Source organism: Pipistrellus hanaki (genome assembly GCF_964339955.1).
Source record: "Pipistrellus hanaki genome assembly, chromosome: 4".
NCBI classification, from domain to species: Eukaryota; Metazoa; Chordata; class Mammalia; order Chiroptera; family Vespertilionidae; genus Pipistrellus; species Pipistrellus hanaki.
Window position 1 is genome coordinate 90,162,212 of NC_140506.1, and position 27,520 is coordinate 90,189,731.

The following is a 27,520-nucleotide window of genomic DNA, read 5'->3' on the forward strand; positions in this document are numbered from 1 at the left end:
TGATCAAGGGCATGTACCTAGGTTGCAGGCTCCTCCCTGGCCGGGGCCCAGATCAGGGCTCATGCAGGAGGCAACCAATTGAAGTGTCCCTCTCACACTGATGTTTCTCTCTGTCTTTCCCTCTGTCTTCCATGCTCTCTAAAAATCAATGGAAACATATCCTCAAGTGAGGATAAGAAAAAAAAGAAAGAAAGAAGAAAGAAAGAAAGAAAGAAAGAAAGAAAGAAAGAAAGAAAGAAAGAAAGGTCATATCCTATGAACAACACATCTTGAAAATGCCTAAAGAAAGTTGTCATTTTTTCATGGTGAAGGGACTGGAGTCCGTGTTGATGAAAACACCTTGGTGGCTGTGACAGTGGCAGCAGCAGCAGGGTAATGTGGCTGGCACCTTCCCCTGATCAGCCTAGTCACCTCCTGCAGAGGGAGGCCAGACTGGGGCTTAGGCCCGCTCCCTGTCAGTAGGACATCCCCTGAGAATTCCCAGGCTGTGAAAGGGGGCAGGCTTGGCTGAGGGACAACCCCCCTTCTCCCGTGATATGCAAATTAACCATCACTCCACGACAAAGATAGTTGCGTCCATAGCACCAGAGTTGGACGCTAGCCGTCTAGTGCATGAATTTCGTGCACCGGGCCTCTAGTCTGATGTAATCATGCTAAGAGACGATATCATCTCTTGCTCTGAGCCTCTTTCTAGGTGTCAATGTAATATTGGTCTCTCATTACATAACCCATTTGTTCATAATTTTTCCCTTAGCTGCCATTTCTCCTCTTTATTTATCCCCAGACTCTTACACTGTTGGAAGAGATGTTTTGGCCATTGTGCTAGTCTAGATTGCAGGCAGCAACACTAGTCTATCAAGAAGGTAAGAACAGACCAGTAACCTCCCCTTCAGTCCACTCCTGTTCACAGGGTGAGGTCACACAGGTGCAGACCTTGTGAGCTGTTCTTATCAGCAGGTATACAGCTGCAGTCACCATTAGCACCAATTTTGGCAGATGGAGCAGATGAAGGCACATCTTGCTCCATCAGGCCCTTAGGAATTCTGACATAAAGTTTAAAATGTAGTTGCCGAAAAATAAATAAATTAATTAAATTAAATTAAATTTAAAAAAGCCAAAACCAATTTGGCTCAGTGGATAGAGCATTGGCCTGTAGACTCAAGGGTCCCAGGTTCAATTCCTGTCAAGAGCATGTACCTTGGCTGTGCGCACATCCCCAGTAGGGGGTGTGCAAATCAAGCTGAACTATGATTCTCTCTCATCCATGTTTCTAACTCTATCCCTCTCTCTTCCTCTCTGTAAAAAAAAAAAAAAAAGAATAAAATATATTTTAAAAAATAAAATGTAGTTACCAGAGCCAACGCAATGAGCGGGGCCCATGGGGCCGATGTCTGCAGTACCCCATCCCTGGGAGATGGAACCAGGCAGTGGGGCCCAATCGTGGTGGAGTACCGTGAACCCTGCAGCTTTGAGGCGACCTACCTGGAGCTGGCGCGTGCTGAGAAGGAGCAGTACCCTGGCATCGAGATCGAGTCTAGCCTGGGGGCCACAGGGCCTTTGAGATGGAGATCAATGGACAGCTGGTGTTCCCCAAGCTGGAGAATGGGGCCTCCCTTATGGGAAAGCTCTCACTGAGACCATTCAAAGACCCAGTGACGGAGAACCCCTAGGAAAGATCACCAGCAGCTATCCTCCCTGCATGGGATGCCAGGTTCCTGGTGTTCTGGGATACAAGCCCTGGTCCCCCCTTTGGTCCTGCTGAGGGTTCCCCACTGCCTCTTTCCCCTCACTTGGCTCCAGGTAGCTGAGACCCTGGTCTCCACGTTGCCCCTTTGGGCACCAGGAGGGAATATTGGTCTGGAGGGTGGGAGAGCCTCTCCCCTGATGTCACAGCCACCTTGCTGGAAGCTAATTCCAGCAGGTCATCACCGCAAGAAGTGTCTTCAAAAGGTTGATGGAACTCGGGGATTCAGCAGGGCTGAATACATACTGCCTGCTGCTGTAATAGCTAAGGGCATTTCCCCACTGGATCTGGGGGAAAGGGGTGGAGAATTGTGCTGGTTAGACACTGCAATTCTTCCCAAGAGGAGAAGATGATGGTATAATGAGTCAGTCTTAAAGATTTGCATATATTATCGCCTGCTACCAGACCGCTGAGGATATTTCAATCTACATGTTATTGCCTCCTGCTGGCCAAACACCTGAACAGCCGAAGGCAGTTCCCCAAACTTACAATTGCCTACTGTGTACCAGACTTACCTTTGATATGTATATCTACTTTGCTATAGAGCGAAATGTGGGAATAAAAGAGCCCTGGGTCTGGAGATAGGGAGAACTTGGTTCCTATAGCTAAGCTACCTCTGGCTCCCCCATGGATTATAAATTTATATTATATTTTTAGTCTCTTTATTAATTTACTCGCAGCGCCATCTCCAGATTCCTGGACTCTTCCAGATGCTGGGAAAGAACCCCAGCAATTACCACCTAGTACCCCTTCTGGGATCAGTGTCCACAAAAGCTTGCTCCCATCTCCAGCCTAGCTATACCTGTAAGAGGCCACTGTAGTTCTAATTTATTTTCTACTAGCCCCACACATTGTCAGCTATTGGCAAAAAATTGGCATTACTACCAAAAAAAAAAAATTGCTGAAACCGGTTTGGCTCAGTCGGCCTGTGGACTGGGGGGTGCTGGAGGCAGCTGATGCTTCTCTCTCATCGATGTCTCTAACTCTCTGTCTCTCTCCCTTCCTCTCTGTGAAAAATCAATAAAATAAAAAAAGTAATAAAATAAAATGTAGTTGCAAACTCTTTTATTTAGGAATCATTGCTGTTTCAGGCAGTTGCATTTGCAGCCCATAGGACCACTGAATCAGGTATGGAAAAACAATTGAGGTGATGTGGGAAGAAGAAAGAAAAAGACTGAGTCATTATCTCAGTCTTGCACCATCTCCTCCTCTTGGGAAGAATTGCAGTGTCTGACCAGGATAATTCTCCACCGCCTGCCCCCAGATCCAGTGGAGAAACTCCGTTAGCCCCACTCATTTCCTGTTGAGTGTGAGCATACACTCATGAAGGCGTGTCAGCCTCTATCTCCTTTCATTTTAGACAATGTTTCTATTGCCCATTCCAATTCTCTACCAAATAAAACTCTGAGAAGGACATCTCTCTGCCCAGTGTTGGACATCATGGGCTATAAAGGGTGGTCCTTGGCCTGAAGAAATGACAATTGGGCCAAAACCGGTTTGGCTCAGTGGTAGAGCATCCGTCTGCGGACTGAAGGGTCCCAGGTTCGATTCCGGTCAGGGGCATGTACATGTGTTGCGGGCGCATCCCCGGTGGGGGGTGTGCAGGAGGCAGCTGGTCGATGTTTCTCTCTCATTGACGTTTCTGGCTCTCTCTCTCTCTCTCTCTCCCTTCCTCTCTGTAAGAAATCAATAAAATATATTTTAAAAAAGAAAAAAAAAAAGAAAGAAATGACAATTGGCCATAATAGTTGGTGCATTATCTTCTCTTCTGTTATTGCTTTTGTTTGTTTGTTTGTTTGTTTGTTTTTGTGTGATTTTTTTACACAGAGGAAGAGAGAGGGATAGAGAGTTAGAAACATCGGTGAGAGAATCATCAACCAGCTGCCTTTTGCACACCCCCTGCTGGGGATGTGCCTGCAACCAAGGTACATGCCCTTGACCGGAATCGAACCCGGGACTCTTCAGTCCACAGCTGACGCCCTACCCACTAAGCCAAACCAGCTAGGGCTGTTCTGGTGCATGTGTTTTTTTTAATAGCATCTGAGCATTTGCATCTATCGCTGAGTAAGCAAAGCCCAGTCCAGATTCAGTGTCTGTTCTCATCAGGACCCATTTGTAGGCCACCAGCATCAGTCTGACTTGCCAGCTATGATCAAAGCCTTTGCCCCGGGGAACCTGCCCCAGAGCCACTGCAGCCTTCCTGCACGCTTAGTTTGTGGGCCCAGGTGGCCGCCTCCAGTGAGCACACAGAGATACCTGCTGGTTGATTTTCATCATCTTCCAAATCTGGAAGGAGTTCTTCAGATGGACACCTGCGTGTCCTACTTTATTCACGCCTCAAGTTCCCATAGGGATTTCCACAGGGATCGAGTTCCCACTGCCCTCCTGCTTGCTCAGAGGGCCAGGCCATTGGTCACTACCGATGAGTTGGTAGGAACAAAAACATAGGGAATTGGACTGTTCAGTTCTCCCATCGCTGCTGGGAAAACAGCATGCAGTTCAGTCCACTGAACCGATCTGTCCTTACTTCTTTGATCAGCGTAGTGGCCACCTAACCACGATGTTATTTATTCACATGGAACTGCCGTCCACAAACCAAGCAGCTCTTGGTTAGTCAGTTAAGGGCTATTGATAGGGAGCCGTCCGGTGACAACAGAAGCCAGGAGCTCCTCAGACCATTCCAAAGTTGGTTGTAGGGGGGAAGGTTCTCTGCTTGTGAGCATGTCTTTGTGTTCCCAGCAGCACGAGCCTGTATAAACCACTTCCATGTCATTATCCAACTCTTCCGGGCCCCGCAGTACCCATTAGAGCATTTCTCTGACATCACCCAACACACTGTGGGTAGTTCAGGTTTCAAGATCATTTTATGTCCTTCAGCCTATGAGTAGCTTCGGTTTATGACTGATAGCAAGGTAGGAAATACCCCAAAATGAAAATTCTCTTGTCCAACGTACCCGTAGTCGTCACTAGGTGGCGCTCACGGGGTATTGTAATAGTCCAGCCCGCACTCCATTGGGCTACTGCAGAGGAGCTGTTTCCAGGACTAGGTAGGGAACCGTTCCCCAGTTAGAGACAATGTCCATCCCATAACACGGTGGTTCTCAACCTTTCTAATGCCGCGACCCTTCCATACAGCTCTTCATGTTGTGGTGACCCCCAACCATAAAATTATTTTCGCTGCTACTTCATAACTGTCATTTTGCTACTGTTAATGAACTGTAATGTAAATATCTGTGTTTTCCGACGGTTGTAGGCTCTACAGCAGTGGTTCTCAACCTTGCAGCGTCGCCTAAGACCAGCATCCAAACCAATCTGCTTATTCTCAGAATCCCTTTCAGTGAAAGCTCTTCAGGAAACCGGCGATACCGATCTGATCTGCCCTCTGGTTTCTGTGGTTTCTTGATTTGGCCCTTCCCTGATGTCCACTACCTTCTTGGCGACCACAGATCTTAGAGATTCTTTCTGTGCTTCCTGCACCATTTTCACCTTGAGCAGCAGCTGGGAGCCAGTGGCTGAAGCTCAACCTCACTGAAGTCGGAGCTTGTCCTAGCATCAAGGTACAGCCCCAAACTCTATTTTTTTTAAATATATTTTATTGATTTTTTTTTTTTTTTTTTTTTACAGAGAGGAAGAGAGAAAGATAGAGAGTTAGAAACATCGATGAGAGATGTTTCATTCTACTGGGGATGTGCCCACAACCAAGGCCCTTGATCGGAATCGAACCTGTGACCATTCAGTCGCAGGCCGACGCTCTATCCAATGAGCCAAACCGGTTTTGGCCAGCCCCAAACTCTTTTTAAATTTTGCTTTAGTTATTCTAGCTAACAATAACCAAGAGAAGGAGTATTTTACTTTTTAAAAAAATATATATATGTTTTTATTTATTTTAGAGAGAGAAGAGTGGAGGGAGGAGGGAGAGACAGAGAAAGAGAGAGAGAGAGAGAGAGAGAGAGAGAGAGAGAGAGAGAGAGAGAGAGAGACTGAATAGTTGTCCCCCATATGCATCCTGACTGGGGACTGAGCCCACAACCTGGGTATGTGCCCTGACCAGGAATTGAACCAACGACCTTTTGGTGCATGGGATGATCTACACCAGCCAGGGTTTACCTCTTTTTTATTTGTGATTTTTTTTAATGTATTTTATTGATTTTTTTTTTCAGAGAGGAAGGGAGAGGACAGAGAGGAAGGGAGAGGGAGAGAGAGTTAGAAACATCGATGAGAGAGAAACATCAATCAGCTGCTTCCTGCACACCCCCTACTTGGGATGTGCCCACAACCAAGGTACATCAAACAAGGAATCGAACCTGGGACCCTTAAGTTCCACTGAGCCAAACCGGTTAGGGCACTTCTTTTTTATTAGTTTGCATGTCCTTATCCATCCCCTGAACCAGCTCCTCAGGAGAAGACTCATTTCTAAATTCTGTTGGTAAATTTGCCTTTGACAACTGAGCACATCACAGCTGCGGCTCATCCATGGGTAACCATGTGGCCACTAGGAACCAAAGGCTCCTTCTCTTCATCCTTTCTCTCTCCCAACCGTATGTTTCTATGAGCCAGAGACATCCTAGCCAATCCCACTCTCCTCATACCAACGGTAATGAGACCCTCGTTGCTTGTAGCACAGGTGTTTTCAGAGTCCTGTGCCAGGAAATGGGGTCAGATGCCACTATATACATATTTTTTTCTCTATTATCTCACACCACTTTGTCATCAGATTGACAAAAATTACAAAGCCTGATGATGCCAAGTATTGGGCGGTGTGGGCTGGGCCAGAAGAAACTCACACTTTGCTGACAGGAGTGCATTTTGTTGCTCCACAATGGAATCAACCCTCCCCACAAAATTTGGTTCAGATGTGGAGACGGATGAGGCCACTCACACCGAGAGAATATGATGGGAGGGATGAGGTTTTCGTGGGAAGCAGGGCATGTCTGAAATGTCTTGAAAAAGCAAAGAGGGCCCTGACTGGTTTGGCTCAGTGGACAGAGCGTTGGCCTGGTACTCAGGTTCGATTCAGGTCAAGGGCATGTGCCTTGGTTGCGGGCACATCCCAGTAGGGGGTGTGCAGGAGGCAGCTGATTGATGTTTCTCTCTCATCGATGTTTCTAACTCTCTATTCCTCTCCCTTCCTCTCTGTAAAAAATCAATAAAATATATTTAAAAGAAAAGGCAAAGAGGGGCCTTTCTGGTGGTGAGGGATGAGGCTGCCCGAGGCCCCTACACACTGCCAGGGCTTTTCTGGTTTCCGTTTCCCTCAGCACCAAGGCCTCCTTGTCAGCCTGCCCTGCTGGGCAGCACAAGGCGAGGAAGGACGCATGGGGCTTTAAGTCTGCCAGCAATCAAACATCAAAAACGGAGCCAGACGGTTTATTACAGAGTGTAAATTAGTACCTGCACTTTGGGAACCAGTTTGGCAATATTTAATAAAGCTGAAGAGCGTAGCCTCTGTGGTAGATGAAAGATGGCTGCAGATTCTTTGCCACTCCTTCCAGTAAGAGCTGAAATTTATCCTCTCCTCTGAGCCCCAGGGGAGCTCCATGACTTGCTTGCCCAGTGGAATGCCCCGGGAGAGGTGGTCCTGGGACCTCCAGGCTGCATCTGAAGACCTGCAGCTTCCTGGGACCTCTCTTTCGGGCAGGTCAGCTGCCATGTCAGGAGTCTGGGGTGGCCGAACTGTGAGGAAATCCACGAGGCCACAGGCAGGGGCTGCGGGGAGAGAGAAATGCTGTCTGGCCCCAGGTCACACAGCCAGCCCAGGCATCAGACGTGAGAGCAGAGGAACCTACCGGTGACTCCAGCCCTGGCCACCGTTTACCTGCAACCGCATGAGGTCCCAGCAGCAAGACGCCCCACAGAACCAGCCAGGCCTCGGACATAATTGTAGTTTAAGCCTCTCGGTTGTGGGATGGTTATTACGCAGCAGGAGATCGTGGGAACAGCTCTCCCCACTGTTCGGATGGAACACCCACCACTGTGCCCATGGAAACGTGTGCACAAAGGCTGTGCATTAGAATGTTGGAAACGTGCCAACAGTGTTCATTGATTGGAGCGTGGAGAAATAAAGTAAAGATAAACATAGGGTGATACGCCATACAGCTATTAGGGACAGACAAAATCCAAATGCATCATCCTGGATAAATCTCAGAAACCTTCTGGAAAATAGCTGCCTGGATTCTTTTTTAAAATTATATATATATATATATATATATATATATATATATATATATATATATATAATTGATTTTTTTACAGAGAGGAACAGAGAGTTAGAAGCATCGACGAGAGAGAATCATTGATCAGCTGCCTCTTACACACACCCCACTGGGGATGTGCCTGCAACCAAGGTACATGCCCTTGACCGGAATCGAACCTGGGACCTTTCAGTCCCCAGGCTGATGCTCTATCCACTGAGCCAAACCGGTTTCGGCTGCCTGGATTCTTTAAAAATAAAAATAAAATTCAGTATCATAAAAGACACATAAAAAAACAAAGGAACTACTTTAGATTAAAAGAGACTAAAGAGAAATGACAGCTAGATGCAAGCAATATGTGATCTTTGAACTTCTCCTGGATTTAAAAAAAAATCATTTAAAGAGGGCATCTTGTGTGGCTGGTGTTGCTCAGTGGTTAGGCATCAACCTATGAACCAGGAGATCACTGGTTCGATTCCTGGTCAGGGTACATGGCCCAGTTGTGAGCACAGTCCCCAGTAGAGGGTGTGCAGGATGCACCTGATCAATGACTCTCTCTTATCATTGATGTTTCTCTCTCTCTCGCTCCCTCTCCCTTCCTCTCTGAAATAATTTTAAAAATCTAAAATTATAAATAATAAATAAAAAGGGCATTCCTGTAATAAACAGAAAAAGGATTATTGCATCTACAGTATTTTATCAGTGTCCAATTTGTCACATGTGATAATAGTATGTGCTTGTGTAGGAGAGTATATGCGTCCTCAGGAGATGCTGAGTAAGAAGCTGAAGCAGCCAATGGTTTAGCAAAACGTGTGCCTGTGTGTGCAGCGTGCGAGAGAGACGAAGCAAATGTGGCAAAACGTTCACAACCGTGAGCCTTCGGGGAAGCTATTCATTGCATTGTTCCCGCAACCTTTCTCCAGGTCTGGAGCTCCTCAAACCTCCGATTCCACTGACTCACACAACATGGATGATCTCAGAAGCATTATGCTTAGCTTATCAAAGAGGTTTATAGTACAGGCACAAAAGACCACACACTATACCCTGAGAGGCCAGATTATTATGATCGCTGAACGCATGATAATCTGGCCACTCAGTGTATGTATATTAGAGGCCCAGTGTATGAATTCGTGCATGGATGGGGTCGGGCCAGCCTGGCCAGGGGGAGGGGACACGGGTGGTTGGCCAGCCTGCCTGCTGGTCGAACTCCTGGCCGAGGAGGCAATTTGCATATTAGCCTTTTATTATATAGGACATACAGTGAGTGGCCAGATTATTGTGCATTCAGGGATCATAATAATCTGGCCGCTCCGTGTATATGATTCTATTTAGGGAGCGTTCTGGAAAAGACAGAAGGACAGTGACAGAAAGCAGGTCAGGGATCACCGGAGGCTGGGCTGGGAGAGTGACTGGCTGCTGAGGGCGATGAGGAAGTCCGTGGTGACGAAAGCGCTCTGTGTCTCTCTGAGGAGGACGCAGTGGCCCCGGCAGTGAGCCCCGCTCGCCCGTCCACTCCTGCTCCTGACTCACCGTTGCTCTCACCGAGAACAAGTGGGTCAGAAGCTGAAAGAGGTGGAAAGACACCACGGGACCAGAGGTGGTGATTCACAGAGTTAGGTTACTCTCACCAGCCACAGTGTAACATCTTTGACCTGATCGGAGGCGAAAAGGAAAAGGATCTCAAGCTGTAAGGACCAGTGCGGGTGTGTGCCAGGAGAAACACTCCCTGTGGGGAAGGTGCAGCACTGGGACTGTTTTCAGAGGGGGATCCACAGTGGGTCATTGATTACACAGGCCCTCTCGATGGTCATCGGGTGACTTCCACCAGCACTGAGCCAGGAGTCCAGGTTAAAGTCGCCATTGCAGATGTTCAAATCAACCTTGTAAATAAATTGACTATCAGCTGTTTTTTAAAAATATGTATATTTTTATTGATTTCAGGGAGGAAGGGAGAGAGATAGAAACATCGATGATGAGAGAGCATCACCGATCAGCTGCCTCCTCCCTACTGGGGATCAAGCCCACAACCTGGGCATGTGCCCTTGACCAGAATTGAACCCGGGACCCTTCAGTCTGCAGGCAACGCTCTATCCACTGAGCCAAACCAGCCAGGGCTATCAGCTGTGTTGTTTTTTTTTTTGTTTTTTTTTAAGTGTTCCATATCATGATTGTGGTAGCAGTTACGTTACTGCATACACTTCTCAAAAGCTCATCAAATGAAACACTTAAAATTGCTTAACTTTATTATATAAAAATTATTCCTTGGAGTAGGCTGAATTGTGTCTCCAAAAAACACAAGTCCCAGTCCCAACTTCCAGTCCCCGAGAAGTGACGCTATTTCAAAGGAGCGTCTCTGCTGTGGCGTCATCCCTGCACTGTAAGGTCGCTGGTTTGACGCTGGGTCAGGGCACCTGCCGGGGTTGCAAGCTCCATCCCCAGTAGGGGGCATGTCAGAGGCAGCTGATTGAAGTCTCATTCTCATAATGATGTTTCTCTTTCTCCCTTTCCCTTCCTCTCTCTAAATAAGAAAAAAAAATCAATAAAAAATACTTTTTAAAAAAGGGGTCTTTGCAGATATAAGTTTAGTCTCCAGATGACATCACCCTGGGTTTAGGATGGGCCCTCAATCTAACCCCTGTGTCCTTAGGAGGAAAGTAGGGAGCCCTGCCAGACCCAGGGACACAGAGAGGGCCAAGGAGGTGAAAATGGAGGCAGAGGTTGGAGTGATGTGCCTACGAGCCTGGAAGGGTCATGTGCTGGCAGCACCAGAAGCTGGGAGAGAGGCACAGAATAGATTTCCTCTTAGGAGCATCTGTAAGGAACCAACCCTGCCCACACCCTAACTTTGGTTTGGCCTCCAGAACTAAGAGACAGCAAGTTTTTGTTGTTTGGTAATTTGTTGCAGCAGGTCTAGAAAACAAATACCTACCTCAATAAAGCTGATTTTTTAAGTTGGGGGGGAGAAACAAACACTCGGAAACATCAGGTTAAACGCATCAGGAGCCAGGTAAGGGTCTACCATGTAGGCACAGGCCAACCACTCACCTCCCTGAGCTGGTTTCCTGTTTGAAGGGTGTGAACACATCAAAGTGTCAGGAGGATAAAACACACTCTAATGTGCGTGGTGAGTCACCTTTGTGGCTAGGCTGAGGATCACTAGCCTGGCCTTCTCAGGCTTGTACTTCAACCTCATTTAATCCTCACACCTCTACACGCTGGACTTTGTCACACCCATTTTACAGATGGTGAAACTGAGGGCTGCAGAGGTTAATGAGCTGAACGACACAGGCGTGCGCAGTGAGAAGTGGCCAGACTGGGATCTGGATCTGGACGGAGGTTATTGGCTCATTTTTGGTTTATGGGTTCACACCTGTTCCAGCTCCGGGTGGACTGTGGATCTCTGGGGAGCCAGGCCTTTACCATTTCGTCTCCAGATGAACCCAGCCCCCAGCCAGACAGGAGGAGGACTCGGGGAAGTGTGGGTGTGGGTGAGAATGGGTTGGGCCCATAGTGACCTGGCGGTTAGAGGGGGTCAGCCCTGCCAAGTCCCCCGGGTTGTTACCACAGATGCCAGGGGAGTGCAGGGCAGCCTTGCTGGGCAATAGAGCACCCAGACCCCTTTGCAAAGAACTGGCTCTTCTATCCATGGCGGCAGGAACCCGTCCCAACGCCAGGGCCCAGGAGTTTCAGCACTAAAGCACCCCTCCCAGGAGTCTGCACCCATTTCCCCACAAATCAGTAGTTCCAGCTCCCATCTTATTTTTTTTAAGATCCAGCCAGAACCGAGACCGGTTTGGCTCAATGGATAGAGCCTCGGTTTGGAGACTGAAAGGTCCCAGGTTCGATTCCGGTCAAGGACATGTACCTTGGTTGCGGGCATATCCCCAGTGGGGGGTGTGCAGGAGGCAGCTGATCAATGACTCTCTCTCATCGATGTTTCTAACTCTCTATCTCTCTCCCTTCCTCTCTGTACAAAATCAATAAAATATATATTTTTTAAAAATAAAAAATAAATAAATAAATAAAAGATCCAGCCAGATAGAGTCTCCACGGAGAGCGGCCAGGTTTCCTGCTTCAAGAGTGCTTGGACGGAACCGGCGCTCCCCGCAGCCTCCGCCGCAGCCCGCCGCCGCCTCCTCGCAGCGACTAGGACCCCGGACCCGGACCCGGACCCGGACCCGGACGACCCCAGGCCCCCGCCGCCGCTCCGCTCCGCTGCCGTGCCGCCTCGCAGGTGCGCCAGAACCACCACCAGGACTCGGAGGCCGCCATCAACCGCCAGATCAACCTGGAGCTGTACGCCTCCTACGTCTACCTGTCCATGTCTTACTACTTTGACCGTGATGATGTGGCTCTGAAGAACTTTGCCAAATATTTCCTTCACCAATCTCACGAGGAGAGGGACCATGCCAAGAAGCTGATGAAGCTGCAGAACCAGCGCGGCGGCCGAATCTTCCTTCAGGATATCAAGAAACCAGACCGTGACGACTGGGAGAACGGGCTGAATGCAATGGCGTGTGTTCTGCACTTGGAGAAAAGTGTGCATCAGTCACTACTGGACCTGCACAAGCTGGCCACCGACAAAAATGACCCCCATTTGTGTGACTTCCTGGAGACGCACTACTGACCGAGCAGGTGAAATCCATCAAAGAACTGGGTGACCACGTAACCAACTTGCACAGGATGGGGGCCCCCGAAGCTGGCATGGCGGAGTATCTCTTTAACAAGCACATGCTGGGCAGCTGTGACGAGAGCTAAGCCTTGGCTGCTTCCGGTAGCCTCGGGGGTGACTTCCTGGTCACCACGTAGCATGCATGTTGGAGTTCCCTTTCCCTTTTCTATAACTTGTACCAAATCAGCCCTCATGCCTCTCATTTGTACCTTCCTTCAAATAAAGGAATTTGGTACAAAAAAAAAGATCCAGCCAGATAGATCTCTGTACCCCATGGCCCGGCATCCTTACCCCCAGCCAGAGGGACACAGGACCCCCTGGACAGACAGACAGAGCTGATATGCACACCTCCACCCACCTTCACCTCCAACCGTGTCATGTGGTAGCCTCGCCTGAATTCAGCGGGAGGGAGTCTTTACACCACAGAAATGGGCAAATGCAACAAATCCAGGCGCTCTTTCCCCCCAGACAGCCTGTTCTTAAATAGGTACCTCGCTCCAGCTGGTTTTGCTCAGTGGATAGAGCGTCAGCCTGCAGACTGAAGGGTCCCAGGTTCGATTCTGGCTAAGGGCACATGCCCAGGTTGTGGGCTCGATCCCCAGTAGGGGGCGTGCAGGAAGCAGCCAATCAACGATTCTCTCTCATCATTGATATTTCTGTCTCTCTATCTCTCTCCCTTCCTCTTGGAAATCAATAAAGAAATATATAAAATGGCCGAAACCGGTTTGGCTCAGTGGATAGAGTGTCAGCCTGCGGATTGAAGGGTCCCAGGTTCGATTCCGGTCAAGGGCATGTACCTGGGTTGCGGGCACATCCCCAGTAGGGGGTGTGCAAGAAGCAGGTGATGGATGATTCTCTCTCATCAATGTTTCTAACTCTCTATCCCTCTCTCTTCCTCTCTGTAAAATAATCAATAAAATATATATTTTTTAAAAAGAAATAAATAAAATAAAATAAATAGGTACCAGCACACCATTGCTCCCAGCTCTCCATTTATCACTGCTCAGCAGACCAGGAGTCCCCAATACAGGAACCCAGGGGGCCCTGCAAGGTTGAGGAGACGAAACAAGCCACCAGGCCACAGCTGGGACATCACCTACCGGTACATGCCCAGGCTGCATTGGGCTGGACCGTGGAACTCAGCCCTGGATCCTCTGTCTCCATTCGAAGGCCTCCGTCCCTGAGTAGAGAGCACCGCGCCCAGCTCGGTGCCGCTGGGGACTGAGAGCACTGAGCCGGGAACCACTCCAGCAAGTCACTTCAGCTGTCCTCCTCCGGGGCACGGGGAGCACCCACCCCAAAGCCACACGTCTGCAGGGCACATTCAAGGTCTGTCCATGGGACCCCAAGCAAGTCAGACCCTCCCTGAGCCTCAGCATCCTAATCAATAAGATGGACGTAATAGCAGTTCCTGTTTCATTAGGATGTCATAACAGTAAGTTGTGCACTGTGCCTATACAAGAGCTGACTCAGCAGAGTGCTTAGTATGTGTTAGATGTGTTATTGTAATTGTTAATAATTTCCCATCCCAAACCACAGTGAGATATCAACTCACACTTGTCAGAATGGCTATGATCAATAAGTCAGAGAGCCCTGGCCGGTGTGGCTCAGTTGGTTGAGCATTGTTCCAGGAGGTCACTGATTCAATTCTCTGTCAGGGCACATGTCTGGGTTGCAGGATTGATTCTCAATGGCAGGTGTACAGGAGGCAGCTGATTGACATTTCTATCTCTCTTTCTCTTTTCTTCTCTCTCTAAAATCAATAAAAACGTACTTTTAATAATTAAAAAAAAAACATGCCCAGCGTGTAGCTCAGTGGTTGAGCGGACCCATGCACCGAGAGGTGGCAGGTTCAATTCCTGGTCAGGGCACCTGTCGGGGTTTTGGACTTGATCCCTGGCAGCGGGTGTGCAGGAGGCAACCGGTCAATCAACATTGATGTTTCTCTCTGCCTTTCCCTTCCTCTCTCTCTAAAATCAATTAAAAAAACACACATTTATTTAAGAAAATATTTTTATTGATTTCAGAGAAGAAGGGAGGGGGAGGAAGAGAGAGAAACATCAACGATGAGAGAGAATCATTGGTGGGCCACCTCCTGCATGTCCCACGCTGGGGACTGAGCCTAAAACCCGGGCATGTGCCCTGACTGGAAATCGAACCGTGACCTCCTGGCTCATAGGTCAACACTCAACCACTGAGCCACACTGGCTGGGAAAAAATTATGTTTTAAAACAATCATGGGAGCCCTAACAGGTTTGGCTCAGTAGATAGAGTGTCGGCCTGCAGACTGAAAGGTCCCAGGTTCGGTTCCAGTCAAGGGCATGTACCGGGGTTGCAGGCACATACCCAGTGGGGTGTGTATAGGAGGCAGCTAATCAATGTTTCTAACTCTCCCTTTCCCTTCCTCTCTGTAAAAAATCAATAAAATATATTTTAAAAAATAATAATGATCATGGGAGCTCTTGCCAGTTTGGCTCAGTAGATAGAGCGTCAGCCTGTGGACTGAAGGCTCCTGGGTTCAATTCCAGTCAAGGGCATATACACAGGTTGTGGGCTCAGTCCCCAGTAAAGGGCATGCAGGAGGCAGCCTATCAGTGATTCTCTCTCATCATCGATGTTTCTATCTCTCTCTACCCCTTCCTCTCTGAAATCAATATATATATGGGAGGCAACCAAATTGTTGGTGGCCTTGTTTAAAAATAATAATAATAAAATAAAAATAGTCATGGGGATGTGAGTAAAGTACAACATAAGGGGCATAGTCAGTAATATTGTAACTGCTATGAATGTTGCCAGATGGGTAAGAGAATTACATACTGGAGTGAGCCAAAACTGGTTTGGCTCAGTGGATAGAGCATCGGCCTGTGGACTGAGGGATCCCGGGTTCGATTTCCAGTGAGGAGCATGTATCTTGGTTAGGGGCGCATCCCAGTGGGGGTGGGGGAGAGTGAGGCAGCTGATCGATGTTTCTAGCTTTCTATCCCTCTCCCTTCCTCTCTGTAAAAAAATCTATAAACTATACTTTTTTAAAAGAATTACTGGAGTGAACCCTTTGTAAGGTATCTAAATCACTATGTTGTACATTATTTGAAACTAATACAATAGTGTATGTCAACTGTAATTGAAAAGTAAAGAAAAATATATAAACAAATGAATTTATATCCCGCAGGACAGTTGCGAGGGGGAAGGAGCTGACACGATGCTCAGCGCAGAGCCTGCACACAGTAGGCGCTCAGTCAATGGGCCTGTTGTTTCTGGCAGTAGCCAGATGGCCAGTGCCTCGGGCCTGGGCTGCGGTGACTTTCCTGCAGCCCAGCCTGGCCATTCCGGTCGCCAGGGGGCGCCCCGCCCGCCCAGGGCACGCCCCGCACCTGTGCACCTGGCCCGCCTCCGGAAGACCGACCGGGCGGCAGGGACCTCGGCGGGACCCCGGCGGCGTCGTGGGGTGAGAGCCTGGGGGCGCTGAGGACAGGCCCTCCCAGCTCCAGGCTGGGCGGCGCCGGGCGGGCGGTGTGGTGGGCTCGGAGCTGGAGGCACCGGCCGGACCCCCGGCTGGAAGGAAGGCGGTGGCCGGGCTTCCCACACCTGGGCTGGGGGTTCGAGGGACTATGGGCCAGAGGCCTGGGTGGAGGTACCAAATGGCAGCTCAGCTCCGGGAGGGGAAGAAGGGACACGTCTCCAGAGCAGGCCGGGCTGCGGGGGCCGTGCAGGGAGACCCTGGGGCCAGTCTGACGGCAGCTGGACGGGGACTGCTGGGATCCCTGGGCTGGGCGCCTGGTGAGGGGAGTGGGGGAGGGACAGGTGTGTGAGTTGGGGGACACCCCAGGGAAGCCCCCTGCGCCCCTCCCCCTGGAGTCCCTGAGCTGCGGCCCGGGAGGTCCTCGGGGAGTGCCGCCGGCTCCGGTCCCCAGCGGCCGGCTGGGGAGTAAACAGGAACCGGGATTGGCAGGCAGCGGCTGGCACAACCTGTTACCTCGCCCTGCCTGGGAAACTGGAGGGCTGGTGCCCACACTCCCGAGCACGGCTGCGCGTCCGGCCTGCGTCCCGGGTGAGGAACGGACACCTGAGTCCTGAGAAAACAGGAGGACGGGCCAGGGCGCCCCGGAGGGCGTCTGCGTGCCCGGGAGCCGGGCACCTGGGCTGTGGAGGAGGAGGGGCTGAGGGTCAGGACGCCCCAGTTCCCAAGGCCCTGTGTTCTTGGAGGGAAAGGTGTCTGGACTGGTCCCCGAGTCCTCAGTCCCTCAGAACCTGGCTTCCGGGAAGCCCCCAGACAGCGAGGGGCTGGGAACCGGAATCCATCTGGGTTCTAGGAGGGAGGCAGGGAGTGTCCGCACTGGGACACGTCTGGGGGCGGAGAATGACTGCTAGAGGCGAAGGCACCCATTTATTTCCTGCTTCTCTCTGCCTCAATTTACCCCGGGGGCAGTAACTGAGCTGAGTGGCCACGACACGGATCCTTAACCCTTCACGGTCCCAGGAGGCCCTGGCTGAAGGACTGGGAGGGCCAGTGGACAGGGGAAGAGTTAAGGGAGGGCCAGGTCTTGGTGGGAGTGGGGGCGGGGGGCTGTCAAACCCCAGGCTGCAGAGTAGAGTGTCCCACAGACCCATCTGTCTGTCCCCCCCTGCAGGCACCATGAGCTCCCCAGAAGGGCCAGGCTTCCCGCTGGGGCTGCTCTCCGGCGGCGCCTCCCCCAGCTGTGATGAGGGCTTCTTCCCCTTCGTGCTGGAGCGGCGGGACTCGTTCCTGGGAGGGGGCCCGGGGCCCCAGGAGCCCGAGGACCTGGCCCTGCAGCTGCAGCAGAAGGAGAAAGACCTGCTGCTGGCTGCGGAGCTCGGCAAGATGCTTCTGGAGCGCAACGAGGAGCTGCAGCGGCAGCTGGAGACGCTCAGCGCCCAGCACGCAGAGCGAGAGGAAGTGAGCGGGCGCGGGGGTGCGGGCACGGGGCAGGGTGGGCGGATGGAGGGCAGGTGAGCAGGGTGGAGAGCCAGACAGGGGGTGCTTCTGGGATAGTTCGGGACGGGCCCGGTCCCCCTGGCCGCACTGTTTGAACAGGGGCTCTGGGGACAAGTCAAGACCTGGGTTCAGACCCCCCAGCCTGCCTGTGTGGCCCTGGCCAAGCCGCTGGTCCACCTCCTCATTAGTATAGTGGAACCCCAGCCAAGTGATTGGGAACCCCCTCCCTGCCTGGCTCTGGGCTAAGGACTTTCCATGCATCATCTCTGTCAGTTCTCGCTCAGCCAGTTCTCTACTCCTTCCTCTGCCCAGCTTCTGCGGTCGGCCACACTGTCACCGAGGGTCACATCTGGCCTCTAAACACCCTGGGCACCTAATGGGCATCTCCACGGAAGGGCACTCTTCATTATGCCCCACACCCCCTGTCCCCACCCCGCTTCCCACCGCAGCCCCAGACCCCAGCATCTCCGTGACCTCCCTCCTCTGCCCCGCCTGCAAGCCCCATTGATTCTTCTTCTGAGCAGGACCCTGGGGCGGCCCCCACCTGGTCACCCATCTCTGCCTCAGACACCAGCCACCTCTTCCCTGGTCCCCAGCTCCTGCTCTTGCTCCCTGGAGCCCACTGCCTATGGGGCCGCCAGAGGGGTCTTCAATATCACAGACCAGGTCATTCCGGTCCTTGCTCAGGGTCTCCCAAGGGTTCTTGGTCACATTTAGACTGAAATTGTCACATTTAGACTGAAATCGAAGCTCCTCACCAGAGCCTACAAGTGCCCTTGGGCGGCTTCCCCAGCCTGAACTCAGCTTCCCACCCCTCCTACTGGGGGAGGGGGGGAAGAGGGGGAGAGGGAGGACTTTTTCAGTTCCTTGAATAACTCAAGTTGGTTCCCTCAGGGCCTTTGCACTTACTGTTCCCTGCATTCAGCCCTCTTCCTTCTTGCCCTGCGGGGAGTCCGTTCACACATCACTTCCAGCCTAGGGAGCCTCCACCCTACCCTGCTCTTCATTCCTTTCCAGGGCTTCCTTAGCCCTTACTGTCCCTCCGAAAGGACCTAGCTCAGAGGTCAGCAAACCAAGGCTCTCGAGCCACATGAGGCTCTTTGGCCCCTTGAATGTGGCTCTTCCACAAAATACCATGTGCGGGCGCGCACATACAGTGCGATTGAAACTTTGTGGCCCATGCGCAGAAGTCGGCTTTCGGCCTGGGCCAGTCTATTTTTGTAGAAGTGGCGTTAGAAGGAGTGGGGGTATCGGTCGCATGTGGCTCGCGAGCCACAGTTTGCCGATCACTGACCTAGTTCAAGCTTGTGTCTATTTGCCTCAGACCTCTGGGCTCACGCTGTTTGAGGCAGGGAACCCTGTGCTCTCGCTTACTGCTGACAGCCAGACCCCAGAGCAGGAGGAGCTCAGGCAATGCTGGATGGGTGGGTGGATGAATGGGTGGATGGGTGGATGGATGGGTGAGTGGATGGATGGGTGGATGGATGGATGGGTGGATGGGTGGATGGATGGGTGAGTGGATGGATGGGTGGATGGATGGATGGGTGGATGGATGGGTGGGTGGGTGGATGGATGGATGGGTGAGTGGATGGATGGGTGGATGGGTGGATGGATGGATGGATGGATGGATTGATGGGTGGATGGATGGATGGGTGAGTGATGGATGGGTGGATGGATGGATGGATGGGTGGGTGGATGGATGGGACTTGGTGATATTAAGGGACTTGCCTGACCACAAAGCAGCAGCAGAGCTGGGCACCAGCCAAGACAGTTGGACCCCAATCCTGTGGGCTTAATCCTAGAGATGGGCTGCCCCCCAGATAGATGCCTGGGTTGGGATCGATGCTCCACTAATTCACTGTGTGTCCTTGGCAAGGCACTGCCTCTCTGAGCCTGCCCTCTCTGAGCCTGTCTTCTCATTTGTAAAATGCAAACGTTAGGGGACTAAACGAGGTAGCCCAGGTCACACAGGGCCTGGCGAACTACGGCTAACAGCTGTGGCCGCGATGGCTAGCATCACTTTCCCGCTTCGGTAATTAGAGAGTGGGGCCGGCTTGCCCGCCTCCCCACGCTGGGTATCTGGGTGTGCCAGGCTTGCCCGCCCACTCGTTGGACGGGTTTGGGAGAGGGCGGGCAGAGGCGCGGGGCCAGGAGGGGCCGGGCAGGGTTAATTAGAGGGAGCTGGCTGGGAGGAGCCGGGCAGAGGGGCCGAGCAGAGGCCGTGCAGAAGCTCAGCCTCCAGAGCCCCTCGCTGTGTGAGACAATGGGTCGGGGCTTACACTCTGCCAGACTCAGGCGCCAGAAACGGCGCCTGCAGCATCGGGCCCAGAAGCCCAGGCAGCAGCCAGAGGTGAGTGGGCATCAGGGAGCCCCACCCCATGGCCGGGGCGAGGGGGGGGTGTCAGCCCCTCCTGTTGGGCCTGGAAACTTCTCTCTACTGGGCCCCACCCTGCTCTCCTTTTCTCTGAATCTGCGTGTTGCTCTCCGCCTGCTTCCTCCCTGTCTCAGACGCCCTCGAGTGCTTCAGGTCTGTTTCTCCCTCGGGCTCTGTGTCACACCTCTCCCTCTCTGACCGCCCCTCCCGGCCCCACAGCGGCTGCAGCAGGAGAACCACGAGCTCCGCCGGGGCCTGGCTGCACGGGGCGCGGAGTGGGAGGCCCGGGCGGTGGAGCTGGAGGGGGACGTGGAGGCCCTGCGGGCCCAGCTGGGCGAGCAGCGCTCAGAGCAGCAGGACAGCGGGCGCGAACGGGCCCAGGCCCTCGGCGAACTCAGCGAGCAGAATCTGCGGCTCAGCCAGCAACTGGCCCAGGTGGGACGCCTTCCCCCAGCCGGTTCCTGGGTCCCAGTCGGGGGGAGGGTGCCCTGGGATGGGTGTTGAGGCTTTGGCCACCTGAGGGCTCCATGGTTCCCTTCTCGTCCCCTCCTCCCCCACCCCCCACCCCTCGCCCCCAACCACCTCCACCAGGCCTCCCAGACTGAGCAGGAGCTTCAGAAGGAGCTAGATGGCCTCCGGGGGCAGTGCCAGGCCCAGACCCTGGCCAGGGCAGAGCTGAGGTCACGGCTGGAAAGTCTGCAGGGGGAGGTGAGTGCGGGCTCGGGCTGGGGGCCTGTGGGGCCAGGAAAGCTGGGCTGGGGGCAGTCTGGGGCAAGCCTAGCACCTGCCCTCCAGCTCTGAGGCCTCTCCCTAGAACCAGATGCTGCAGAGCCGCCGGCAGGACCTGGAGGCCCAGATCCGGGGCCTGCGTGAGGAGGTGGAGAAGGGCCAGGGCAGGCTGCGGGCCACCCACGAGGAGCTGCTGCTGCTGCGGCGGGAGAGGCGGGAGCACAGCTTGGAGGTGACAGTGGGGTTGAGGGGTGCGGGTGCCTCAGCTGGGGCCTTGGCCACTTGGCCTTCGTGGGAGATGAGGCCAGAGCTGGGTGGATGGGAGCCCAGCAGCTGGGCCACAAGAGCATAAGCTATAGCCCAAGGCCACGTGGGGGCCACGGAAGGGAGCTAAGCAAGGGTGGCACACGCTTAGAGCCAAGCTGCTGGGAGGTCAGGGAGAGGCTGAGGCTAGAGCGCAGCCGGAGATGGCGGGGACCCGGACCCGGTGTGAGGCAGCAGAGATGGAGAGAAGGGAATGAAGAGGCAGCGCTTCGGGGTCACCTTTTCTGGGCTCTTATCCCAGGACCTCTTCTTAGGTTGTGGAATAGCCAGCCTGTTTCCCAGCCTGTGGGCTGGCAGAGTGACGGTATAGAGCTGTGTTGGGGGGTTGAGGCATTGAGCCCAGCACTGCTGGCTTAGGAGGAAGGCTCGCTAAGTGCCGGATGAGAGCAGTTAGAAGACTGACTGGTCAAAGACAGGCAGGGCTCTCTGAGGAGTTACCTTATGGGGGTGTGGCTGGAGGGAAGGTGATGGAAAACTTTAAAACCCAGGCGCCTATCCGCACCCTGCTTTATAGGCCAGGAAATTGGTGCTGGCTGAGGGGAAGTGCACAACCCGAGGCCTCTTGGCGACCCAGGAGTAGTGGGGAGGGGGCCAGGCGCCTATAGCGGGGGTGCGCAGACGGGGGCTGCCCGGTCCTCCGCGGCACGCCGGCGCCCTCTAGGGGCCAGCCGCGGGCGCACCTGGCTGACCGCCTGCGCTCTCTCTCAGCTGGAATGCGCGCGCTCCGAGGCCCGGGAGGCGCTGAGTGCCCTGCGGAGGCTGCAGCGGCAAGTTTCGGAGCTGGAGGAGGAGTCTCGCCTGCAGGGCGCTGACACCTCGGGGGCGTCGCTGCAGTCGGAGCTTGCCCACAGCCTGGACAGCGACCGGAACCAGAACGCAGACGGACACAGAGACGCCCCGGTGAGCCCACCACCAGCCCTCGGGGAGGCTGCAGACCCACCCCTCTTCCTTTTCCCGCGAGGTCCAACACCTCACTGACTAACTCCTTTGGTGAACAGACCACTCCGTCCCCGGAGACCCAGGAGGCGTCCGGTCAGCAGCCTTCACCCCAGGAGGAGAGCTCGGAGCCTCCCGTGAAGAGAGCGTCCCTGAGCCCAGGACAGGTCCTGGAGGAGAAGGAGATGGAAGTGGCCCGGCTGCAGGATGAGGTGGGGAGCGGGGGCGGTGCTGGATGAGAGCCTTCCTCAGTGTTTCTTTTCCATCTACAACTCTGAGCCTCTCCCCACGAATGCCCCTCTGCCTGGATAATCCTTCATCCCAACCAACTTGCAGTCATGCTCCAAGAGCCTGCCTGGGCCTGGCCGGGTTTGCTCAGTGATTGCAGCGTCAGCCTGTGCACGGAAAGGTCATGGGTTCGATTCCAGGTCAAAGACATATATCTGGGTTGCAGGTTCGATCCCTTGCCCCTATCAGCATGCATGTGGGAGACAACCAGTCAATGTATCTCTCTCACACTGAAGTTTTTCTCTCTCTCTCCCTCTCCCTCTTTAAAAAAGGGGGGGAGGGAATATACTCGGTATTTTTTTTAAAAAAATAAGGTCAGCCTGTTTGCCACCTCCTCTGGGATGACTTCCTGGACTGCATTGCCCCCTTAGTCCCACCTCCCAATACTTCTCCATGCACCTTTCCTGCGGTTTATTCCATCCAAGTAGCCCCACACCAGCCTGGGGGCTCAGAAGATGCATCTCCAGCACAGGGCCGCAGCTGCCCGGGGTGCTTGTGGAGCAGGCAAGGGAAGGGTGGTGGGCCGAGGAGAGCAAGGGCTTGGAGACCCAGAGGCCTTCTTGCCTCTCACCTCCTTCCCTGTCTGCAGATGGAGCTTCAGCGGGCGGAGCTCCAGTCCCTGCGGGAGGAGCTGCAGAGGCAGAAGGAGCTGCGGGAACAGGATGACCCCGAGGAGGCCCTAAGCTGCGCCCTCTCGGACAGGGAAAAGGCCGTGAACAAGTGAGCCTGCCTCTGCCGCCATCCACTAGCTCCCCGGCAGGGCTCTCGTCCCTGGGGCACTCTGGTCCTCCCAAGTCTCACTGGTGATATGGCTTCCCATTCTCCCCACTCCGATCTCCTTGGTTTCGGTGTTACGGGTCCCACTCCCACCCGGGTCCAGGGGCCCCCGTCCACCTGCTCGCCCTCTAGCTAGCTCTCTGCCCGGCCGCCCGCAGGACCCTGGAGCTGTCCCTGGAGCTGAGCCGCGTCTCTCTGGAGCGGGACTCCCTCTCCCGGGAGCTGCTCCGCACCATCCGCCAGAAGGTGGCGCTCACGCAGGAGCTGGAGGCCTGGCAGGTAAGGGGCGGGGCCTGAGCCTGGGGGCGGGGCCTGCGGGGCGGGGCCGTGCGCTGACGCGCTCCCTCCGCCCGCTGACCTCCCGCATCAGGACGACATGCAAGTGGTGATTGGGCAGCAGCTGCGCTCCCAGCGCCAGAAGGAGCTGAGCGCGGCCAGATCCGCTCCGAGTCGGCCAGCACCCCGCTTCTCACTGCGCGGGGGCCCCGGGCAGGCCGGCGGCTTCTTCAGCAGCCTCTTCCGAAGGACCTGAGGGCCGCCGAGGGGGCCTGCCTGCCATCGCCGGCTCTCTCCTCTTCTGGCCAATGGAGCGACAGGGCCCAGACTGTCTTCCAGAGGGGGCTGGTACCCTCCCAACTCAGGAAAGCTGGGCAGGGGCTCGTTGGGAGCAGGCCCGGCATTGAGGGTCAGGGGCCCCAGGTCGGTGGTGGGGGCAGGTGGGGCAGAGCTGTCTATTTTTTGAATCTCTATGGGTCTTTTCTAAGCACGAGGGCACTAGGCCCCCGGGCCCTGGCCAGCTCCGGGGAAGGGGTGGGGAGGTTATTTATGTGTCAGATCAGATAGTAATATATAATTCATTGCACCGACTTAAGTCTTCATTCTTGAAGAGAAAGCACAGGGAAGAAAAACTTGAAATTTTATTTTGTAAAAAGAAAAAAAAAAAAGACAGTTCAGACCTCTGCTCGCTGAGGCCCAGGGCCCTCTCCCTGTCCGAGAGGGTGGGCTCAGGGCCTCTTCCCGGTCCCCCTGCTCCGGGCCCTGCCAGCTGCCGGACGTCAGAAGGACAGGGAGAAGGCCCGGTAGCCCAGATTGGTGAAGACGTCCACCCGGCAGCTGTTGCCTGCCGCTGTCAGCACCTGGAGGCGAGAGGGGCGACTGAGCCACCCCCACGCCGGCCTCCCAGGCCCCCGCAGCCCCGGGCGGGACCCACCTTGCACTCGGGTGCCGCTGGCTGCTGGTTGAGGCTGAGGCTGAGCAGCCCCGGGGAGGAACCGGGCACCTGGGCCTTCAGCTCCCCACTCAGTTGCCACTGGTTGACGCAGGGGCCCTGGCCGGCTGACAGGATCTGTGGGGAGCGGGGAGAGGACTTAGGGGCTGGGAGCCAGGAGCCGGGAGCCGGGCAGGGGTCGCAAAGCCAAGGCGGACAGCCTCACCAGGTCCTGGTAGAAGGTGACGTGCTTCTGCGGTGCCCACATGGGGAAGATGGTGGTGGGCGTGGAGGATCGGAGGTGCCAGAGGGTGAGGGCGGGGCCTCCTCCGCAGACCTGGGCAGAAAGGCCAGGCCCCCCGCCATCAGCCGGGGCTCTCAGCTGGCGGGCCCGGGGCTGCCACCCATCCTGCACTTTTCCTGGCTCACCATCCAGTCCGAGTCAGTCGCCAAACATCCGATCCAGCGCCCGTTGTGGGGCCTGGAGCACTCCTGGGAGGAAGGAGGGGAAGAGGGGAGGAGGTCAAGACCCGGGAGATGCCCAGGGAGAAGGGAGAACCAGGTGGGGAGGGGGGGGGTGCATGCCCTCACCTCATGCTTGTAGACCTCAATCGTCTGGACCTCGTTGGCCGTGCGAAGATCTGTGGGGGGAAACCATGAGAGGTACCCCACTTCCTCAACGCCCAGCCTTCCTCACCACCACCTTCCTCTCCAAGGAGTCACTCTCTCACCCCAGAGCCGCACGGTCCCATCCTCGCCACCGGACAGCACCTCGGGGTTCCGCTCCCGCAGGGCCAGGCAGTGGATGTAGTCTGTGTGGCCGCGGAGGGCCCGCTGCGGGGAGGGGGAGGGGCAGGGTCAGGAGGGTCCGGAAAGAGGGCCTCGGCCTGCCGCCCGCTCCGGCCTCTCACCGTGAAGGTCCCCGTCTCCAGGTCCATCGTGTGCAGCTGGCAGTCTCCCCCGGCCAGGATGAGGGAATTCTCCTGCAGGGGGGGAGGGGGGGAGACGGGGTGGGGTCAGCAGTCAAGGTCAAACAAGGACAGGGCCGGGGAAGCTATCAGTTTGGACCAGAAACAGGGCAGGGCAGAGCCCTGGTCACAAAGGGCTCAGACCTTGGGGACGAGAAGCAGAGCGTTGACCTCAGGCACTTCCAGGCTGGTCCTGGAGGAGGGAAAGCGGGGTCAGATCTGGGGAGGCAGCGTCTGCCCCCTCACGTGCCCTCTCCTCCGCCCAGGCGGCCCTGGCTTACCTGTAGGGGGGCTGACGGCACCATAGCTCCTTGCAGCCCTTCATGGAGAGAAGCACGGGGTGACCTCAGAGGTTCTCCCCGGGGCTGGGTGCCCGGGCGCCCCTGCCCCTCCGCTCCACACTCCTCACCTTCTTGAGGATCTCTGCCCAAAGCCAGGCCTTCACCTCCCCGTCCCCGGCGCTGAACAGGTGTCGATCCGTGGAGACCATGCTGTAGACGGGCCCGTCGTGGGCTAAGTGGAAACGCAGAAACCTGAATGACTCCTGCTCCCCTCTTTCACCTGGGGGTCCCCTAAGTCAGACTCAATGGCTGCAACCCACCTTGGAAGGTCACTACAGGCTTCTTGCTTTCCTCTTTGGCCTCAGAACTCAAAGCAGCGGACAAGCTGCAGGAAGAGGGGAGAGAGTGTCTGAGTCAGGAGCAGGGGCATCAGTCCCGGGAAGGCCAAATGCCAGAGCCAACAGGTGTCGGTGCGCAGAGGCAGGGGTACCTGAAGATGGCGATCTGCCCGTAGTTGTTACCCGCCGCCAGGAACTTCCCGCAGGGTGAGAAGCTCTGGGAGAAAATGGTCATGTGCATCCGCTGCAGGGCCTGAAACACTTCCGTCTGTGGGGAGAGGAGGGATGAAAGCTGTCTGGGAACCCCACTCCACAGACTCCCTCCTGGTTCCCATACTTCTCAGACCTCCACTGAGGCCCCCTAAGCAGGCATCTGCCCATAACATCCCAGGGCTGGCTCCAAGAAGCGGGTGAGGAAGGAAGGGGAGAGTTGATTCGAGGTGCCTAGAAGGACCTTGAGCAAGCACCTAGGCTCTCTTGCAAGTTTCCTTAACTGTTAAATGGAGCTCAGGGGAGATTCTGATAAGACTGTATGAGCTATGGTATATAAAGAGCTTCACACTGGGCTGCCTCGTTGAAAGTGCACAAACTGTGGCTCTATCGCCCCAATAAAGAATAACGTACTACTTTCTAAGCCCTACCCTCTGCCTTTAATGTTAGGCCCACGAGGTATTTCTGGGTTACTCCTCTGCCCAGGGGTCAGAGTCCAAGTCCTACCCACAGCCCACACAAAACGGTTCAGGACAATAGTGCAGTGAAGGCCTGGGAGGAGGTGAGCAGGTACAGGGTGGAGGGAGTCAATGGGGAGAAAAAGGGAACATCTGGAATACAATACTTTCAATAATAAAGATAAATGTTTAAATTTTGCTCTGGCTGGTGTGTTTGGTGGTTAGAACGTCGGGCCTGCGGACTAAAGGGTCCAGGGCTCAATTCCTGATCAAGGGCATATACCTGAGTTACAGGTTCCATCCCCTGCTTGGGCCACCTTCGGGAGACAACCAATTGATGTGTCTCTGTCGCATGGATGTTTGTTTCTCTCCACCCCTTCCCGCCCCATTCCTCTCCCCCACCCCCCCCACCCCGCCTCCCACTCTCTCTAAGGAATCTATAGAAAAAATATCCTCGGGTGAGGACTAACAACAACAAAATTGAGTTGTCTTGTTGACTTCTAAAAGTCCTTTCTATATTCCTCATAAAAGTACTTTAAGTAAAATATTAAAAATAAATAAATAAATAAATAAATAAATAAATAAATAAATAAATAAATAAGAAGGAAAACGGTTCAGGGAAGAACTCCTTGCCCTCCCCTTCTGAACTGGGCAGAGACTACAAACCCCAGAAGGCACCGCGGACCATGTCCGCCTCACCTGACCCAGAGGCACCGTGGGCGGCACAGCTCGCTCCATCTCGAGAACTACAAATCCCAGAGTGCTCCGCGCGACACAGCCTCAGTCCGGACGTGTTCTGGAGCGGCTTACCTTCCCGGCGTCCCACTGGCCCAAAACCACCGGCAGGCTCGGCCGGAAGGCGATCGCCGCGCACCCCCAGAGCCCCAGGAACCGAGGTGAACGCCGCGAAGACCTCCCAGGCCCCCCGACCCTAAGAGGCGCCCACCGCAGCCCCGCTCCGCCGGATCTCCTCCCCCACCCCGCCGAGCACACCCGCCCGCCACCCGTCCTCCGCGCCGCGCGGAATCTCGCTGCTGCGCGCGCTTAAGGCCACACCTCTCGCGTGTGG

General features: G+C 54.4%; 2 protein-coding genes and 1 pseudogene across 4 annotated transcripts; 2 read left to right on the forward strand and 1 right to left on the reverse strand.

The window, feature by feature from the left end:
• The first annotated feature begins 1,365 nt into the window (after nucleotides 1–1,365).
• On the forward strand, nucleotides 1,366–12,852 carry LOC311621746 (ferritin heavy chain-like; annotated as a pseudogene). The gene is made up of 2 exons: nucleotides 1,366–1,537; nucleotides 12,046–12,852. The product of its transcript is annotated as a ferritin heavy chain-like (transcript).
• Nucleotides 12,853–17,235: 4,383 nt separating this feature from the next.
• Nucleotides 17,236–23,849, forward strand: BICDL2 (BICD family like cargo adaptor 2). Of its 2 annotated transcripts, none has more exons than XM_084882354.1 (9): nucleotides 17,236–17,522; nucleotides 20,155–20,370; nucleotides 20,527–20,643; nucleotides 20,750–20,896; nucleotides 21,697–21,888; nucleotides 21,987–22,136; nucleotides 22,802–22,932; nucleotides 23,148–23,268; nucleotides 23,360–23,849. In XM_084882354.1, exons 1-9 carry the CDS (start codon nucleotides 17,241–17,243, stop codon nucleotides 23,519–23,521), a joined length of 1,518 nt encoding a protein of 505 aa, XP_084738480.1. In that variant the 5' UTR covers nucleotides 17,236–17,240; the 3' UTR covers nucleotides 23,522–23,849. The 2 variants fall into 2 exon arrangements, with proteins under 2 accessions (XP_084738480.1, XP_084738481.1); XM_084882355.1 differs by lacking the exon at nucleotides 17,236–17,522 and adding an exon at nucleotides 19,781–19,911.
• Nucleotides 23,850–23,891: 42 nt separating this feature from the next.
• On the reverse strand, nucleotides 23,892–27,288 carry THOC6 (THO complex subunit 6). The gene is made up of 13 exons (XM_084882439.1): nucleotides 27,151–27,288; nucleotides 25,936–26,051; nucleotides 25,766–25,830; nucleotides 25,574–25,677; nucleotides 25,446–25,483; nucleotides 25,309–25,357; nucleotides 25,108–25,179; nucleotides 24,928–25,030; nucleotides 24,788–24,837; nucleotides 24,626–24,688; nucleotides 24,423–24,533; nucleotides 24,200–24,334; nucleotides 23,892–24,125 (listed from the first exon to the last, which is right to left on the reverse strand). The coding sequence occupies exons 1-13, from the start codon at nucleotides 27,187–27,189 to the stop codon at nucleotides 24,045–24,047; spliced, it is 1,026 nt and encodes a 341-aa protein (XP_084738565.1). The 5' UTR covers nucleotides 27,190–27,288; the 3' UTR covers nucleotides 23,892–24,044.
• Between the last annotated feature and the right edge of the window lie 232 nt (nucleotides 27,289–27,520).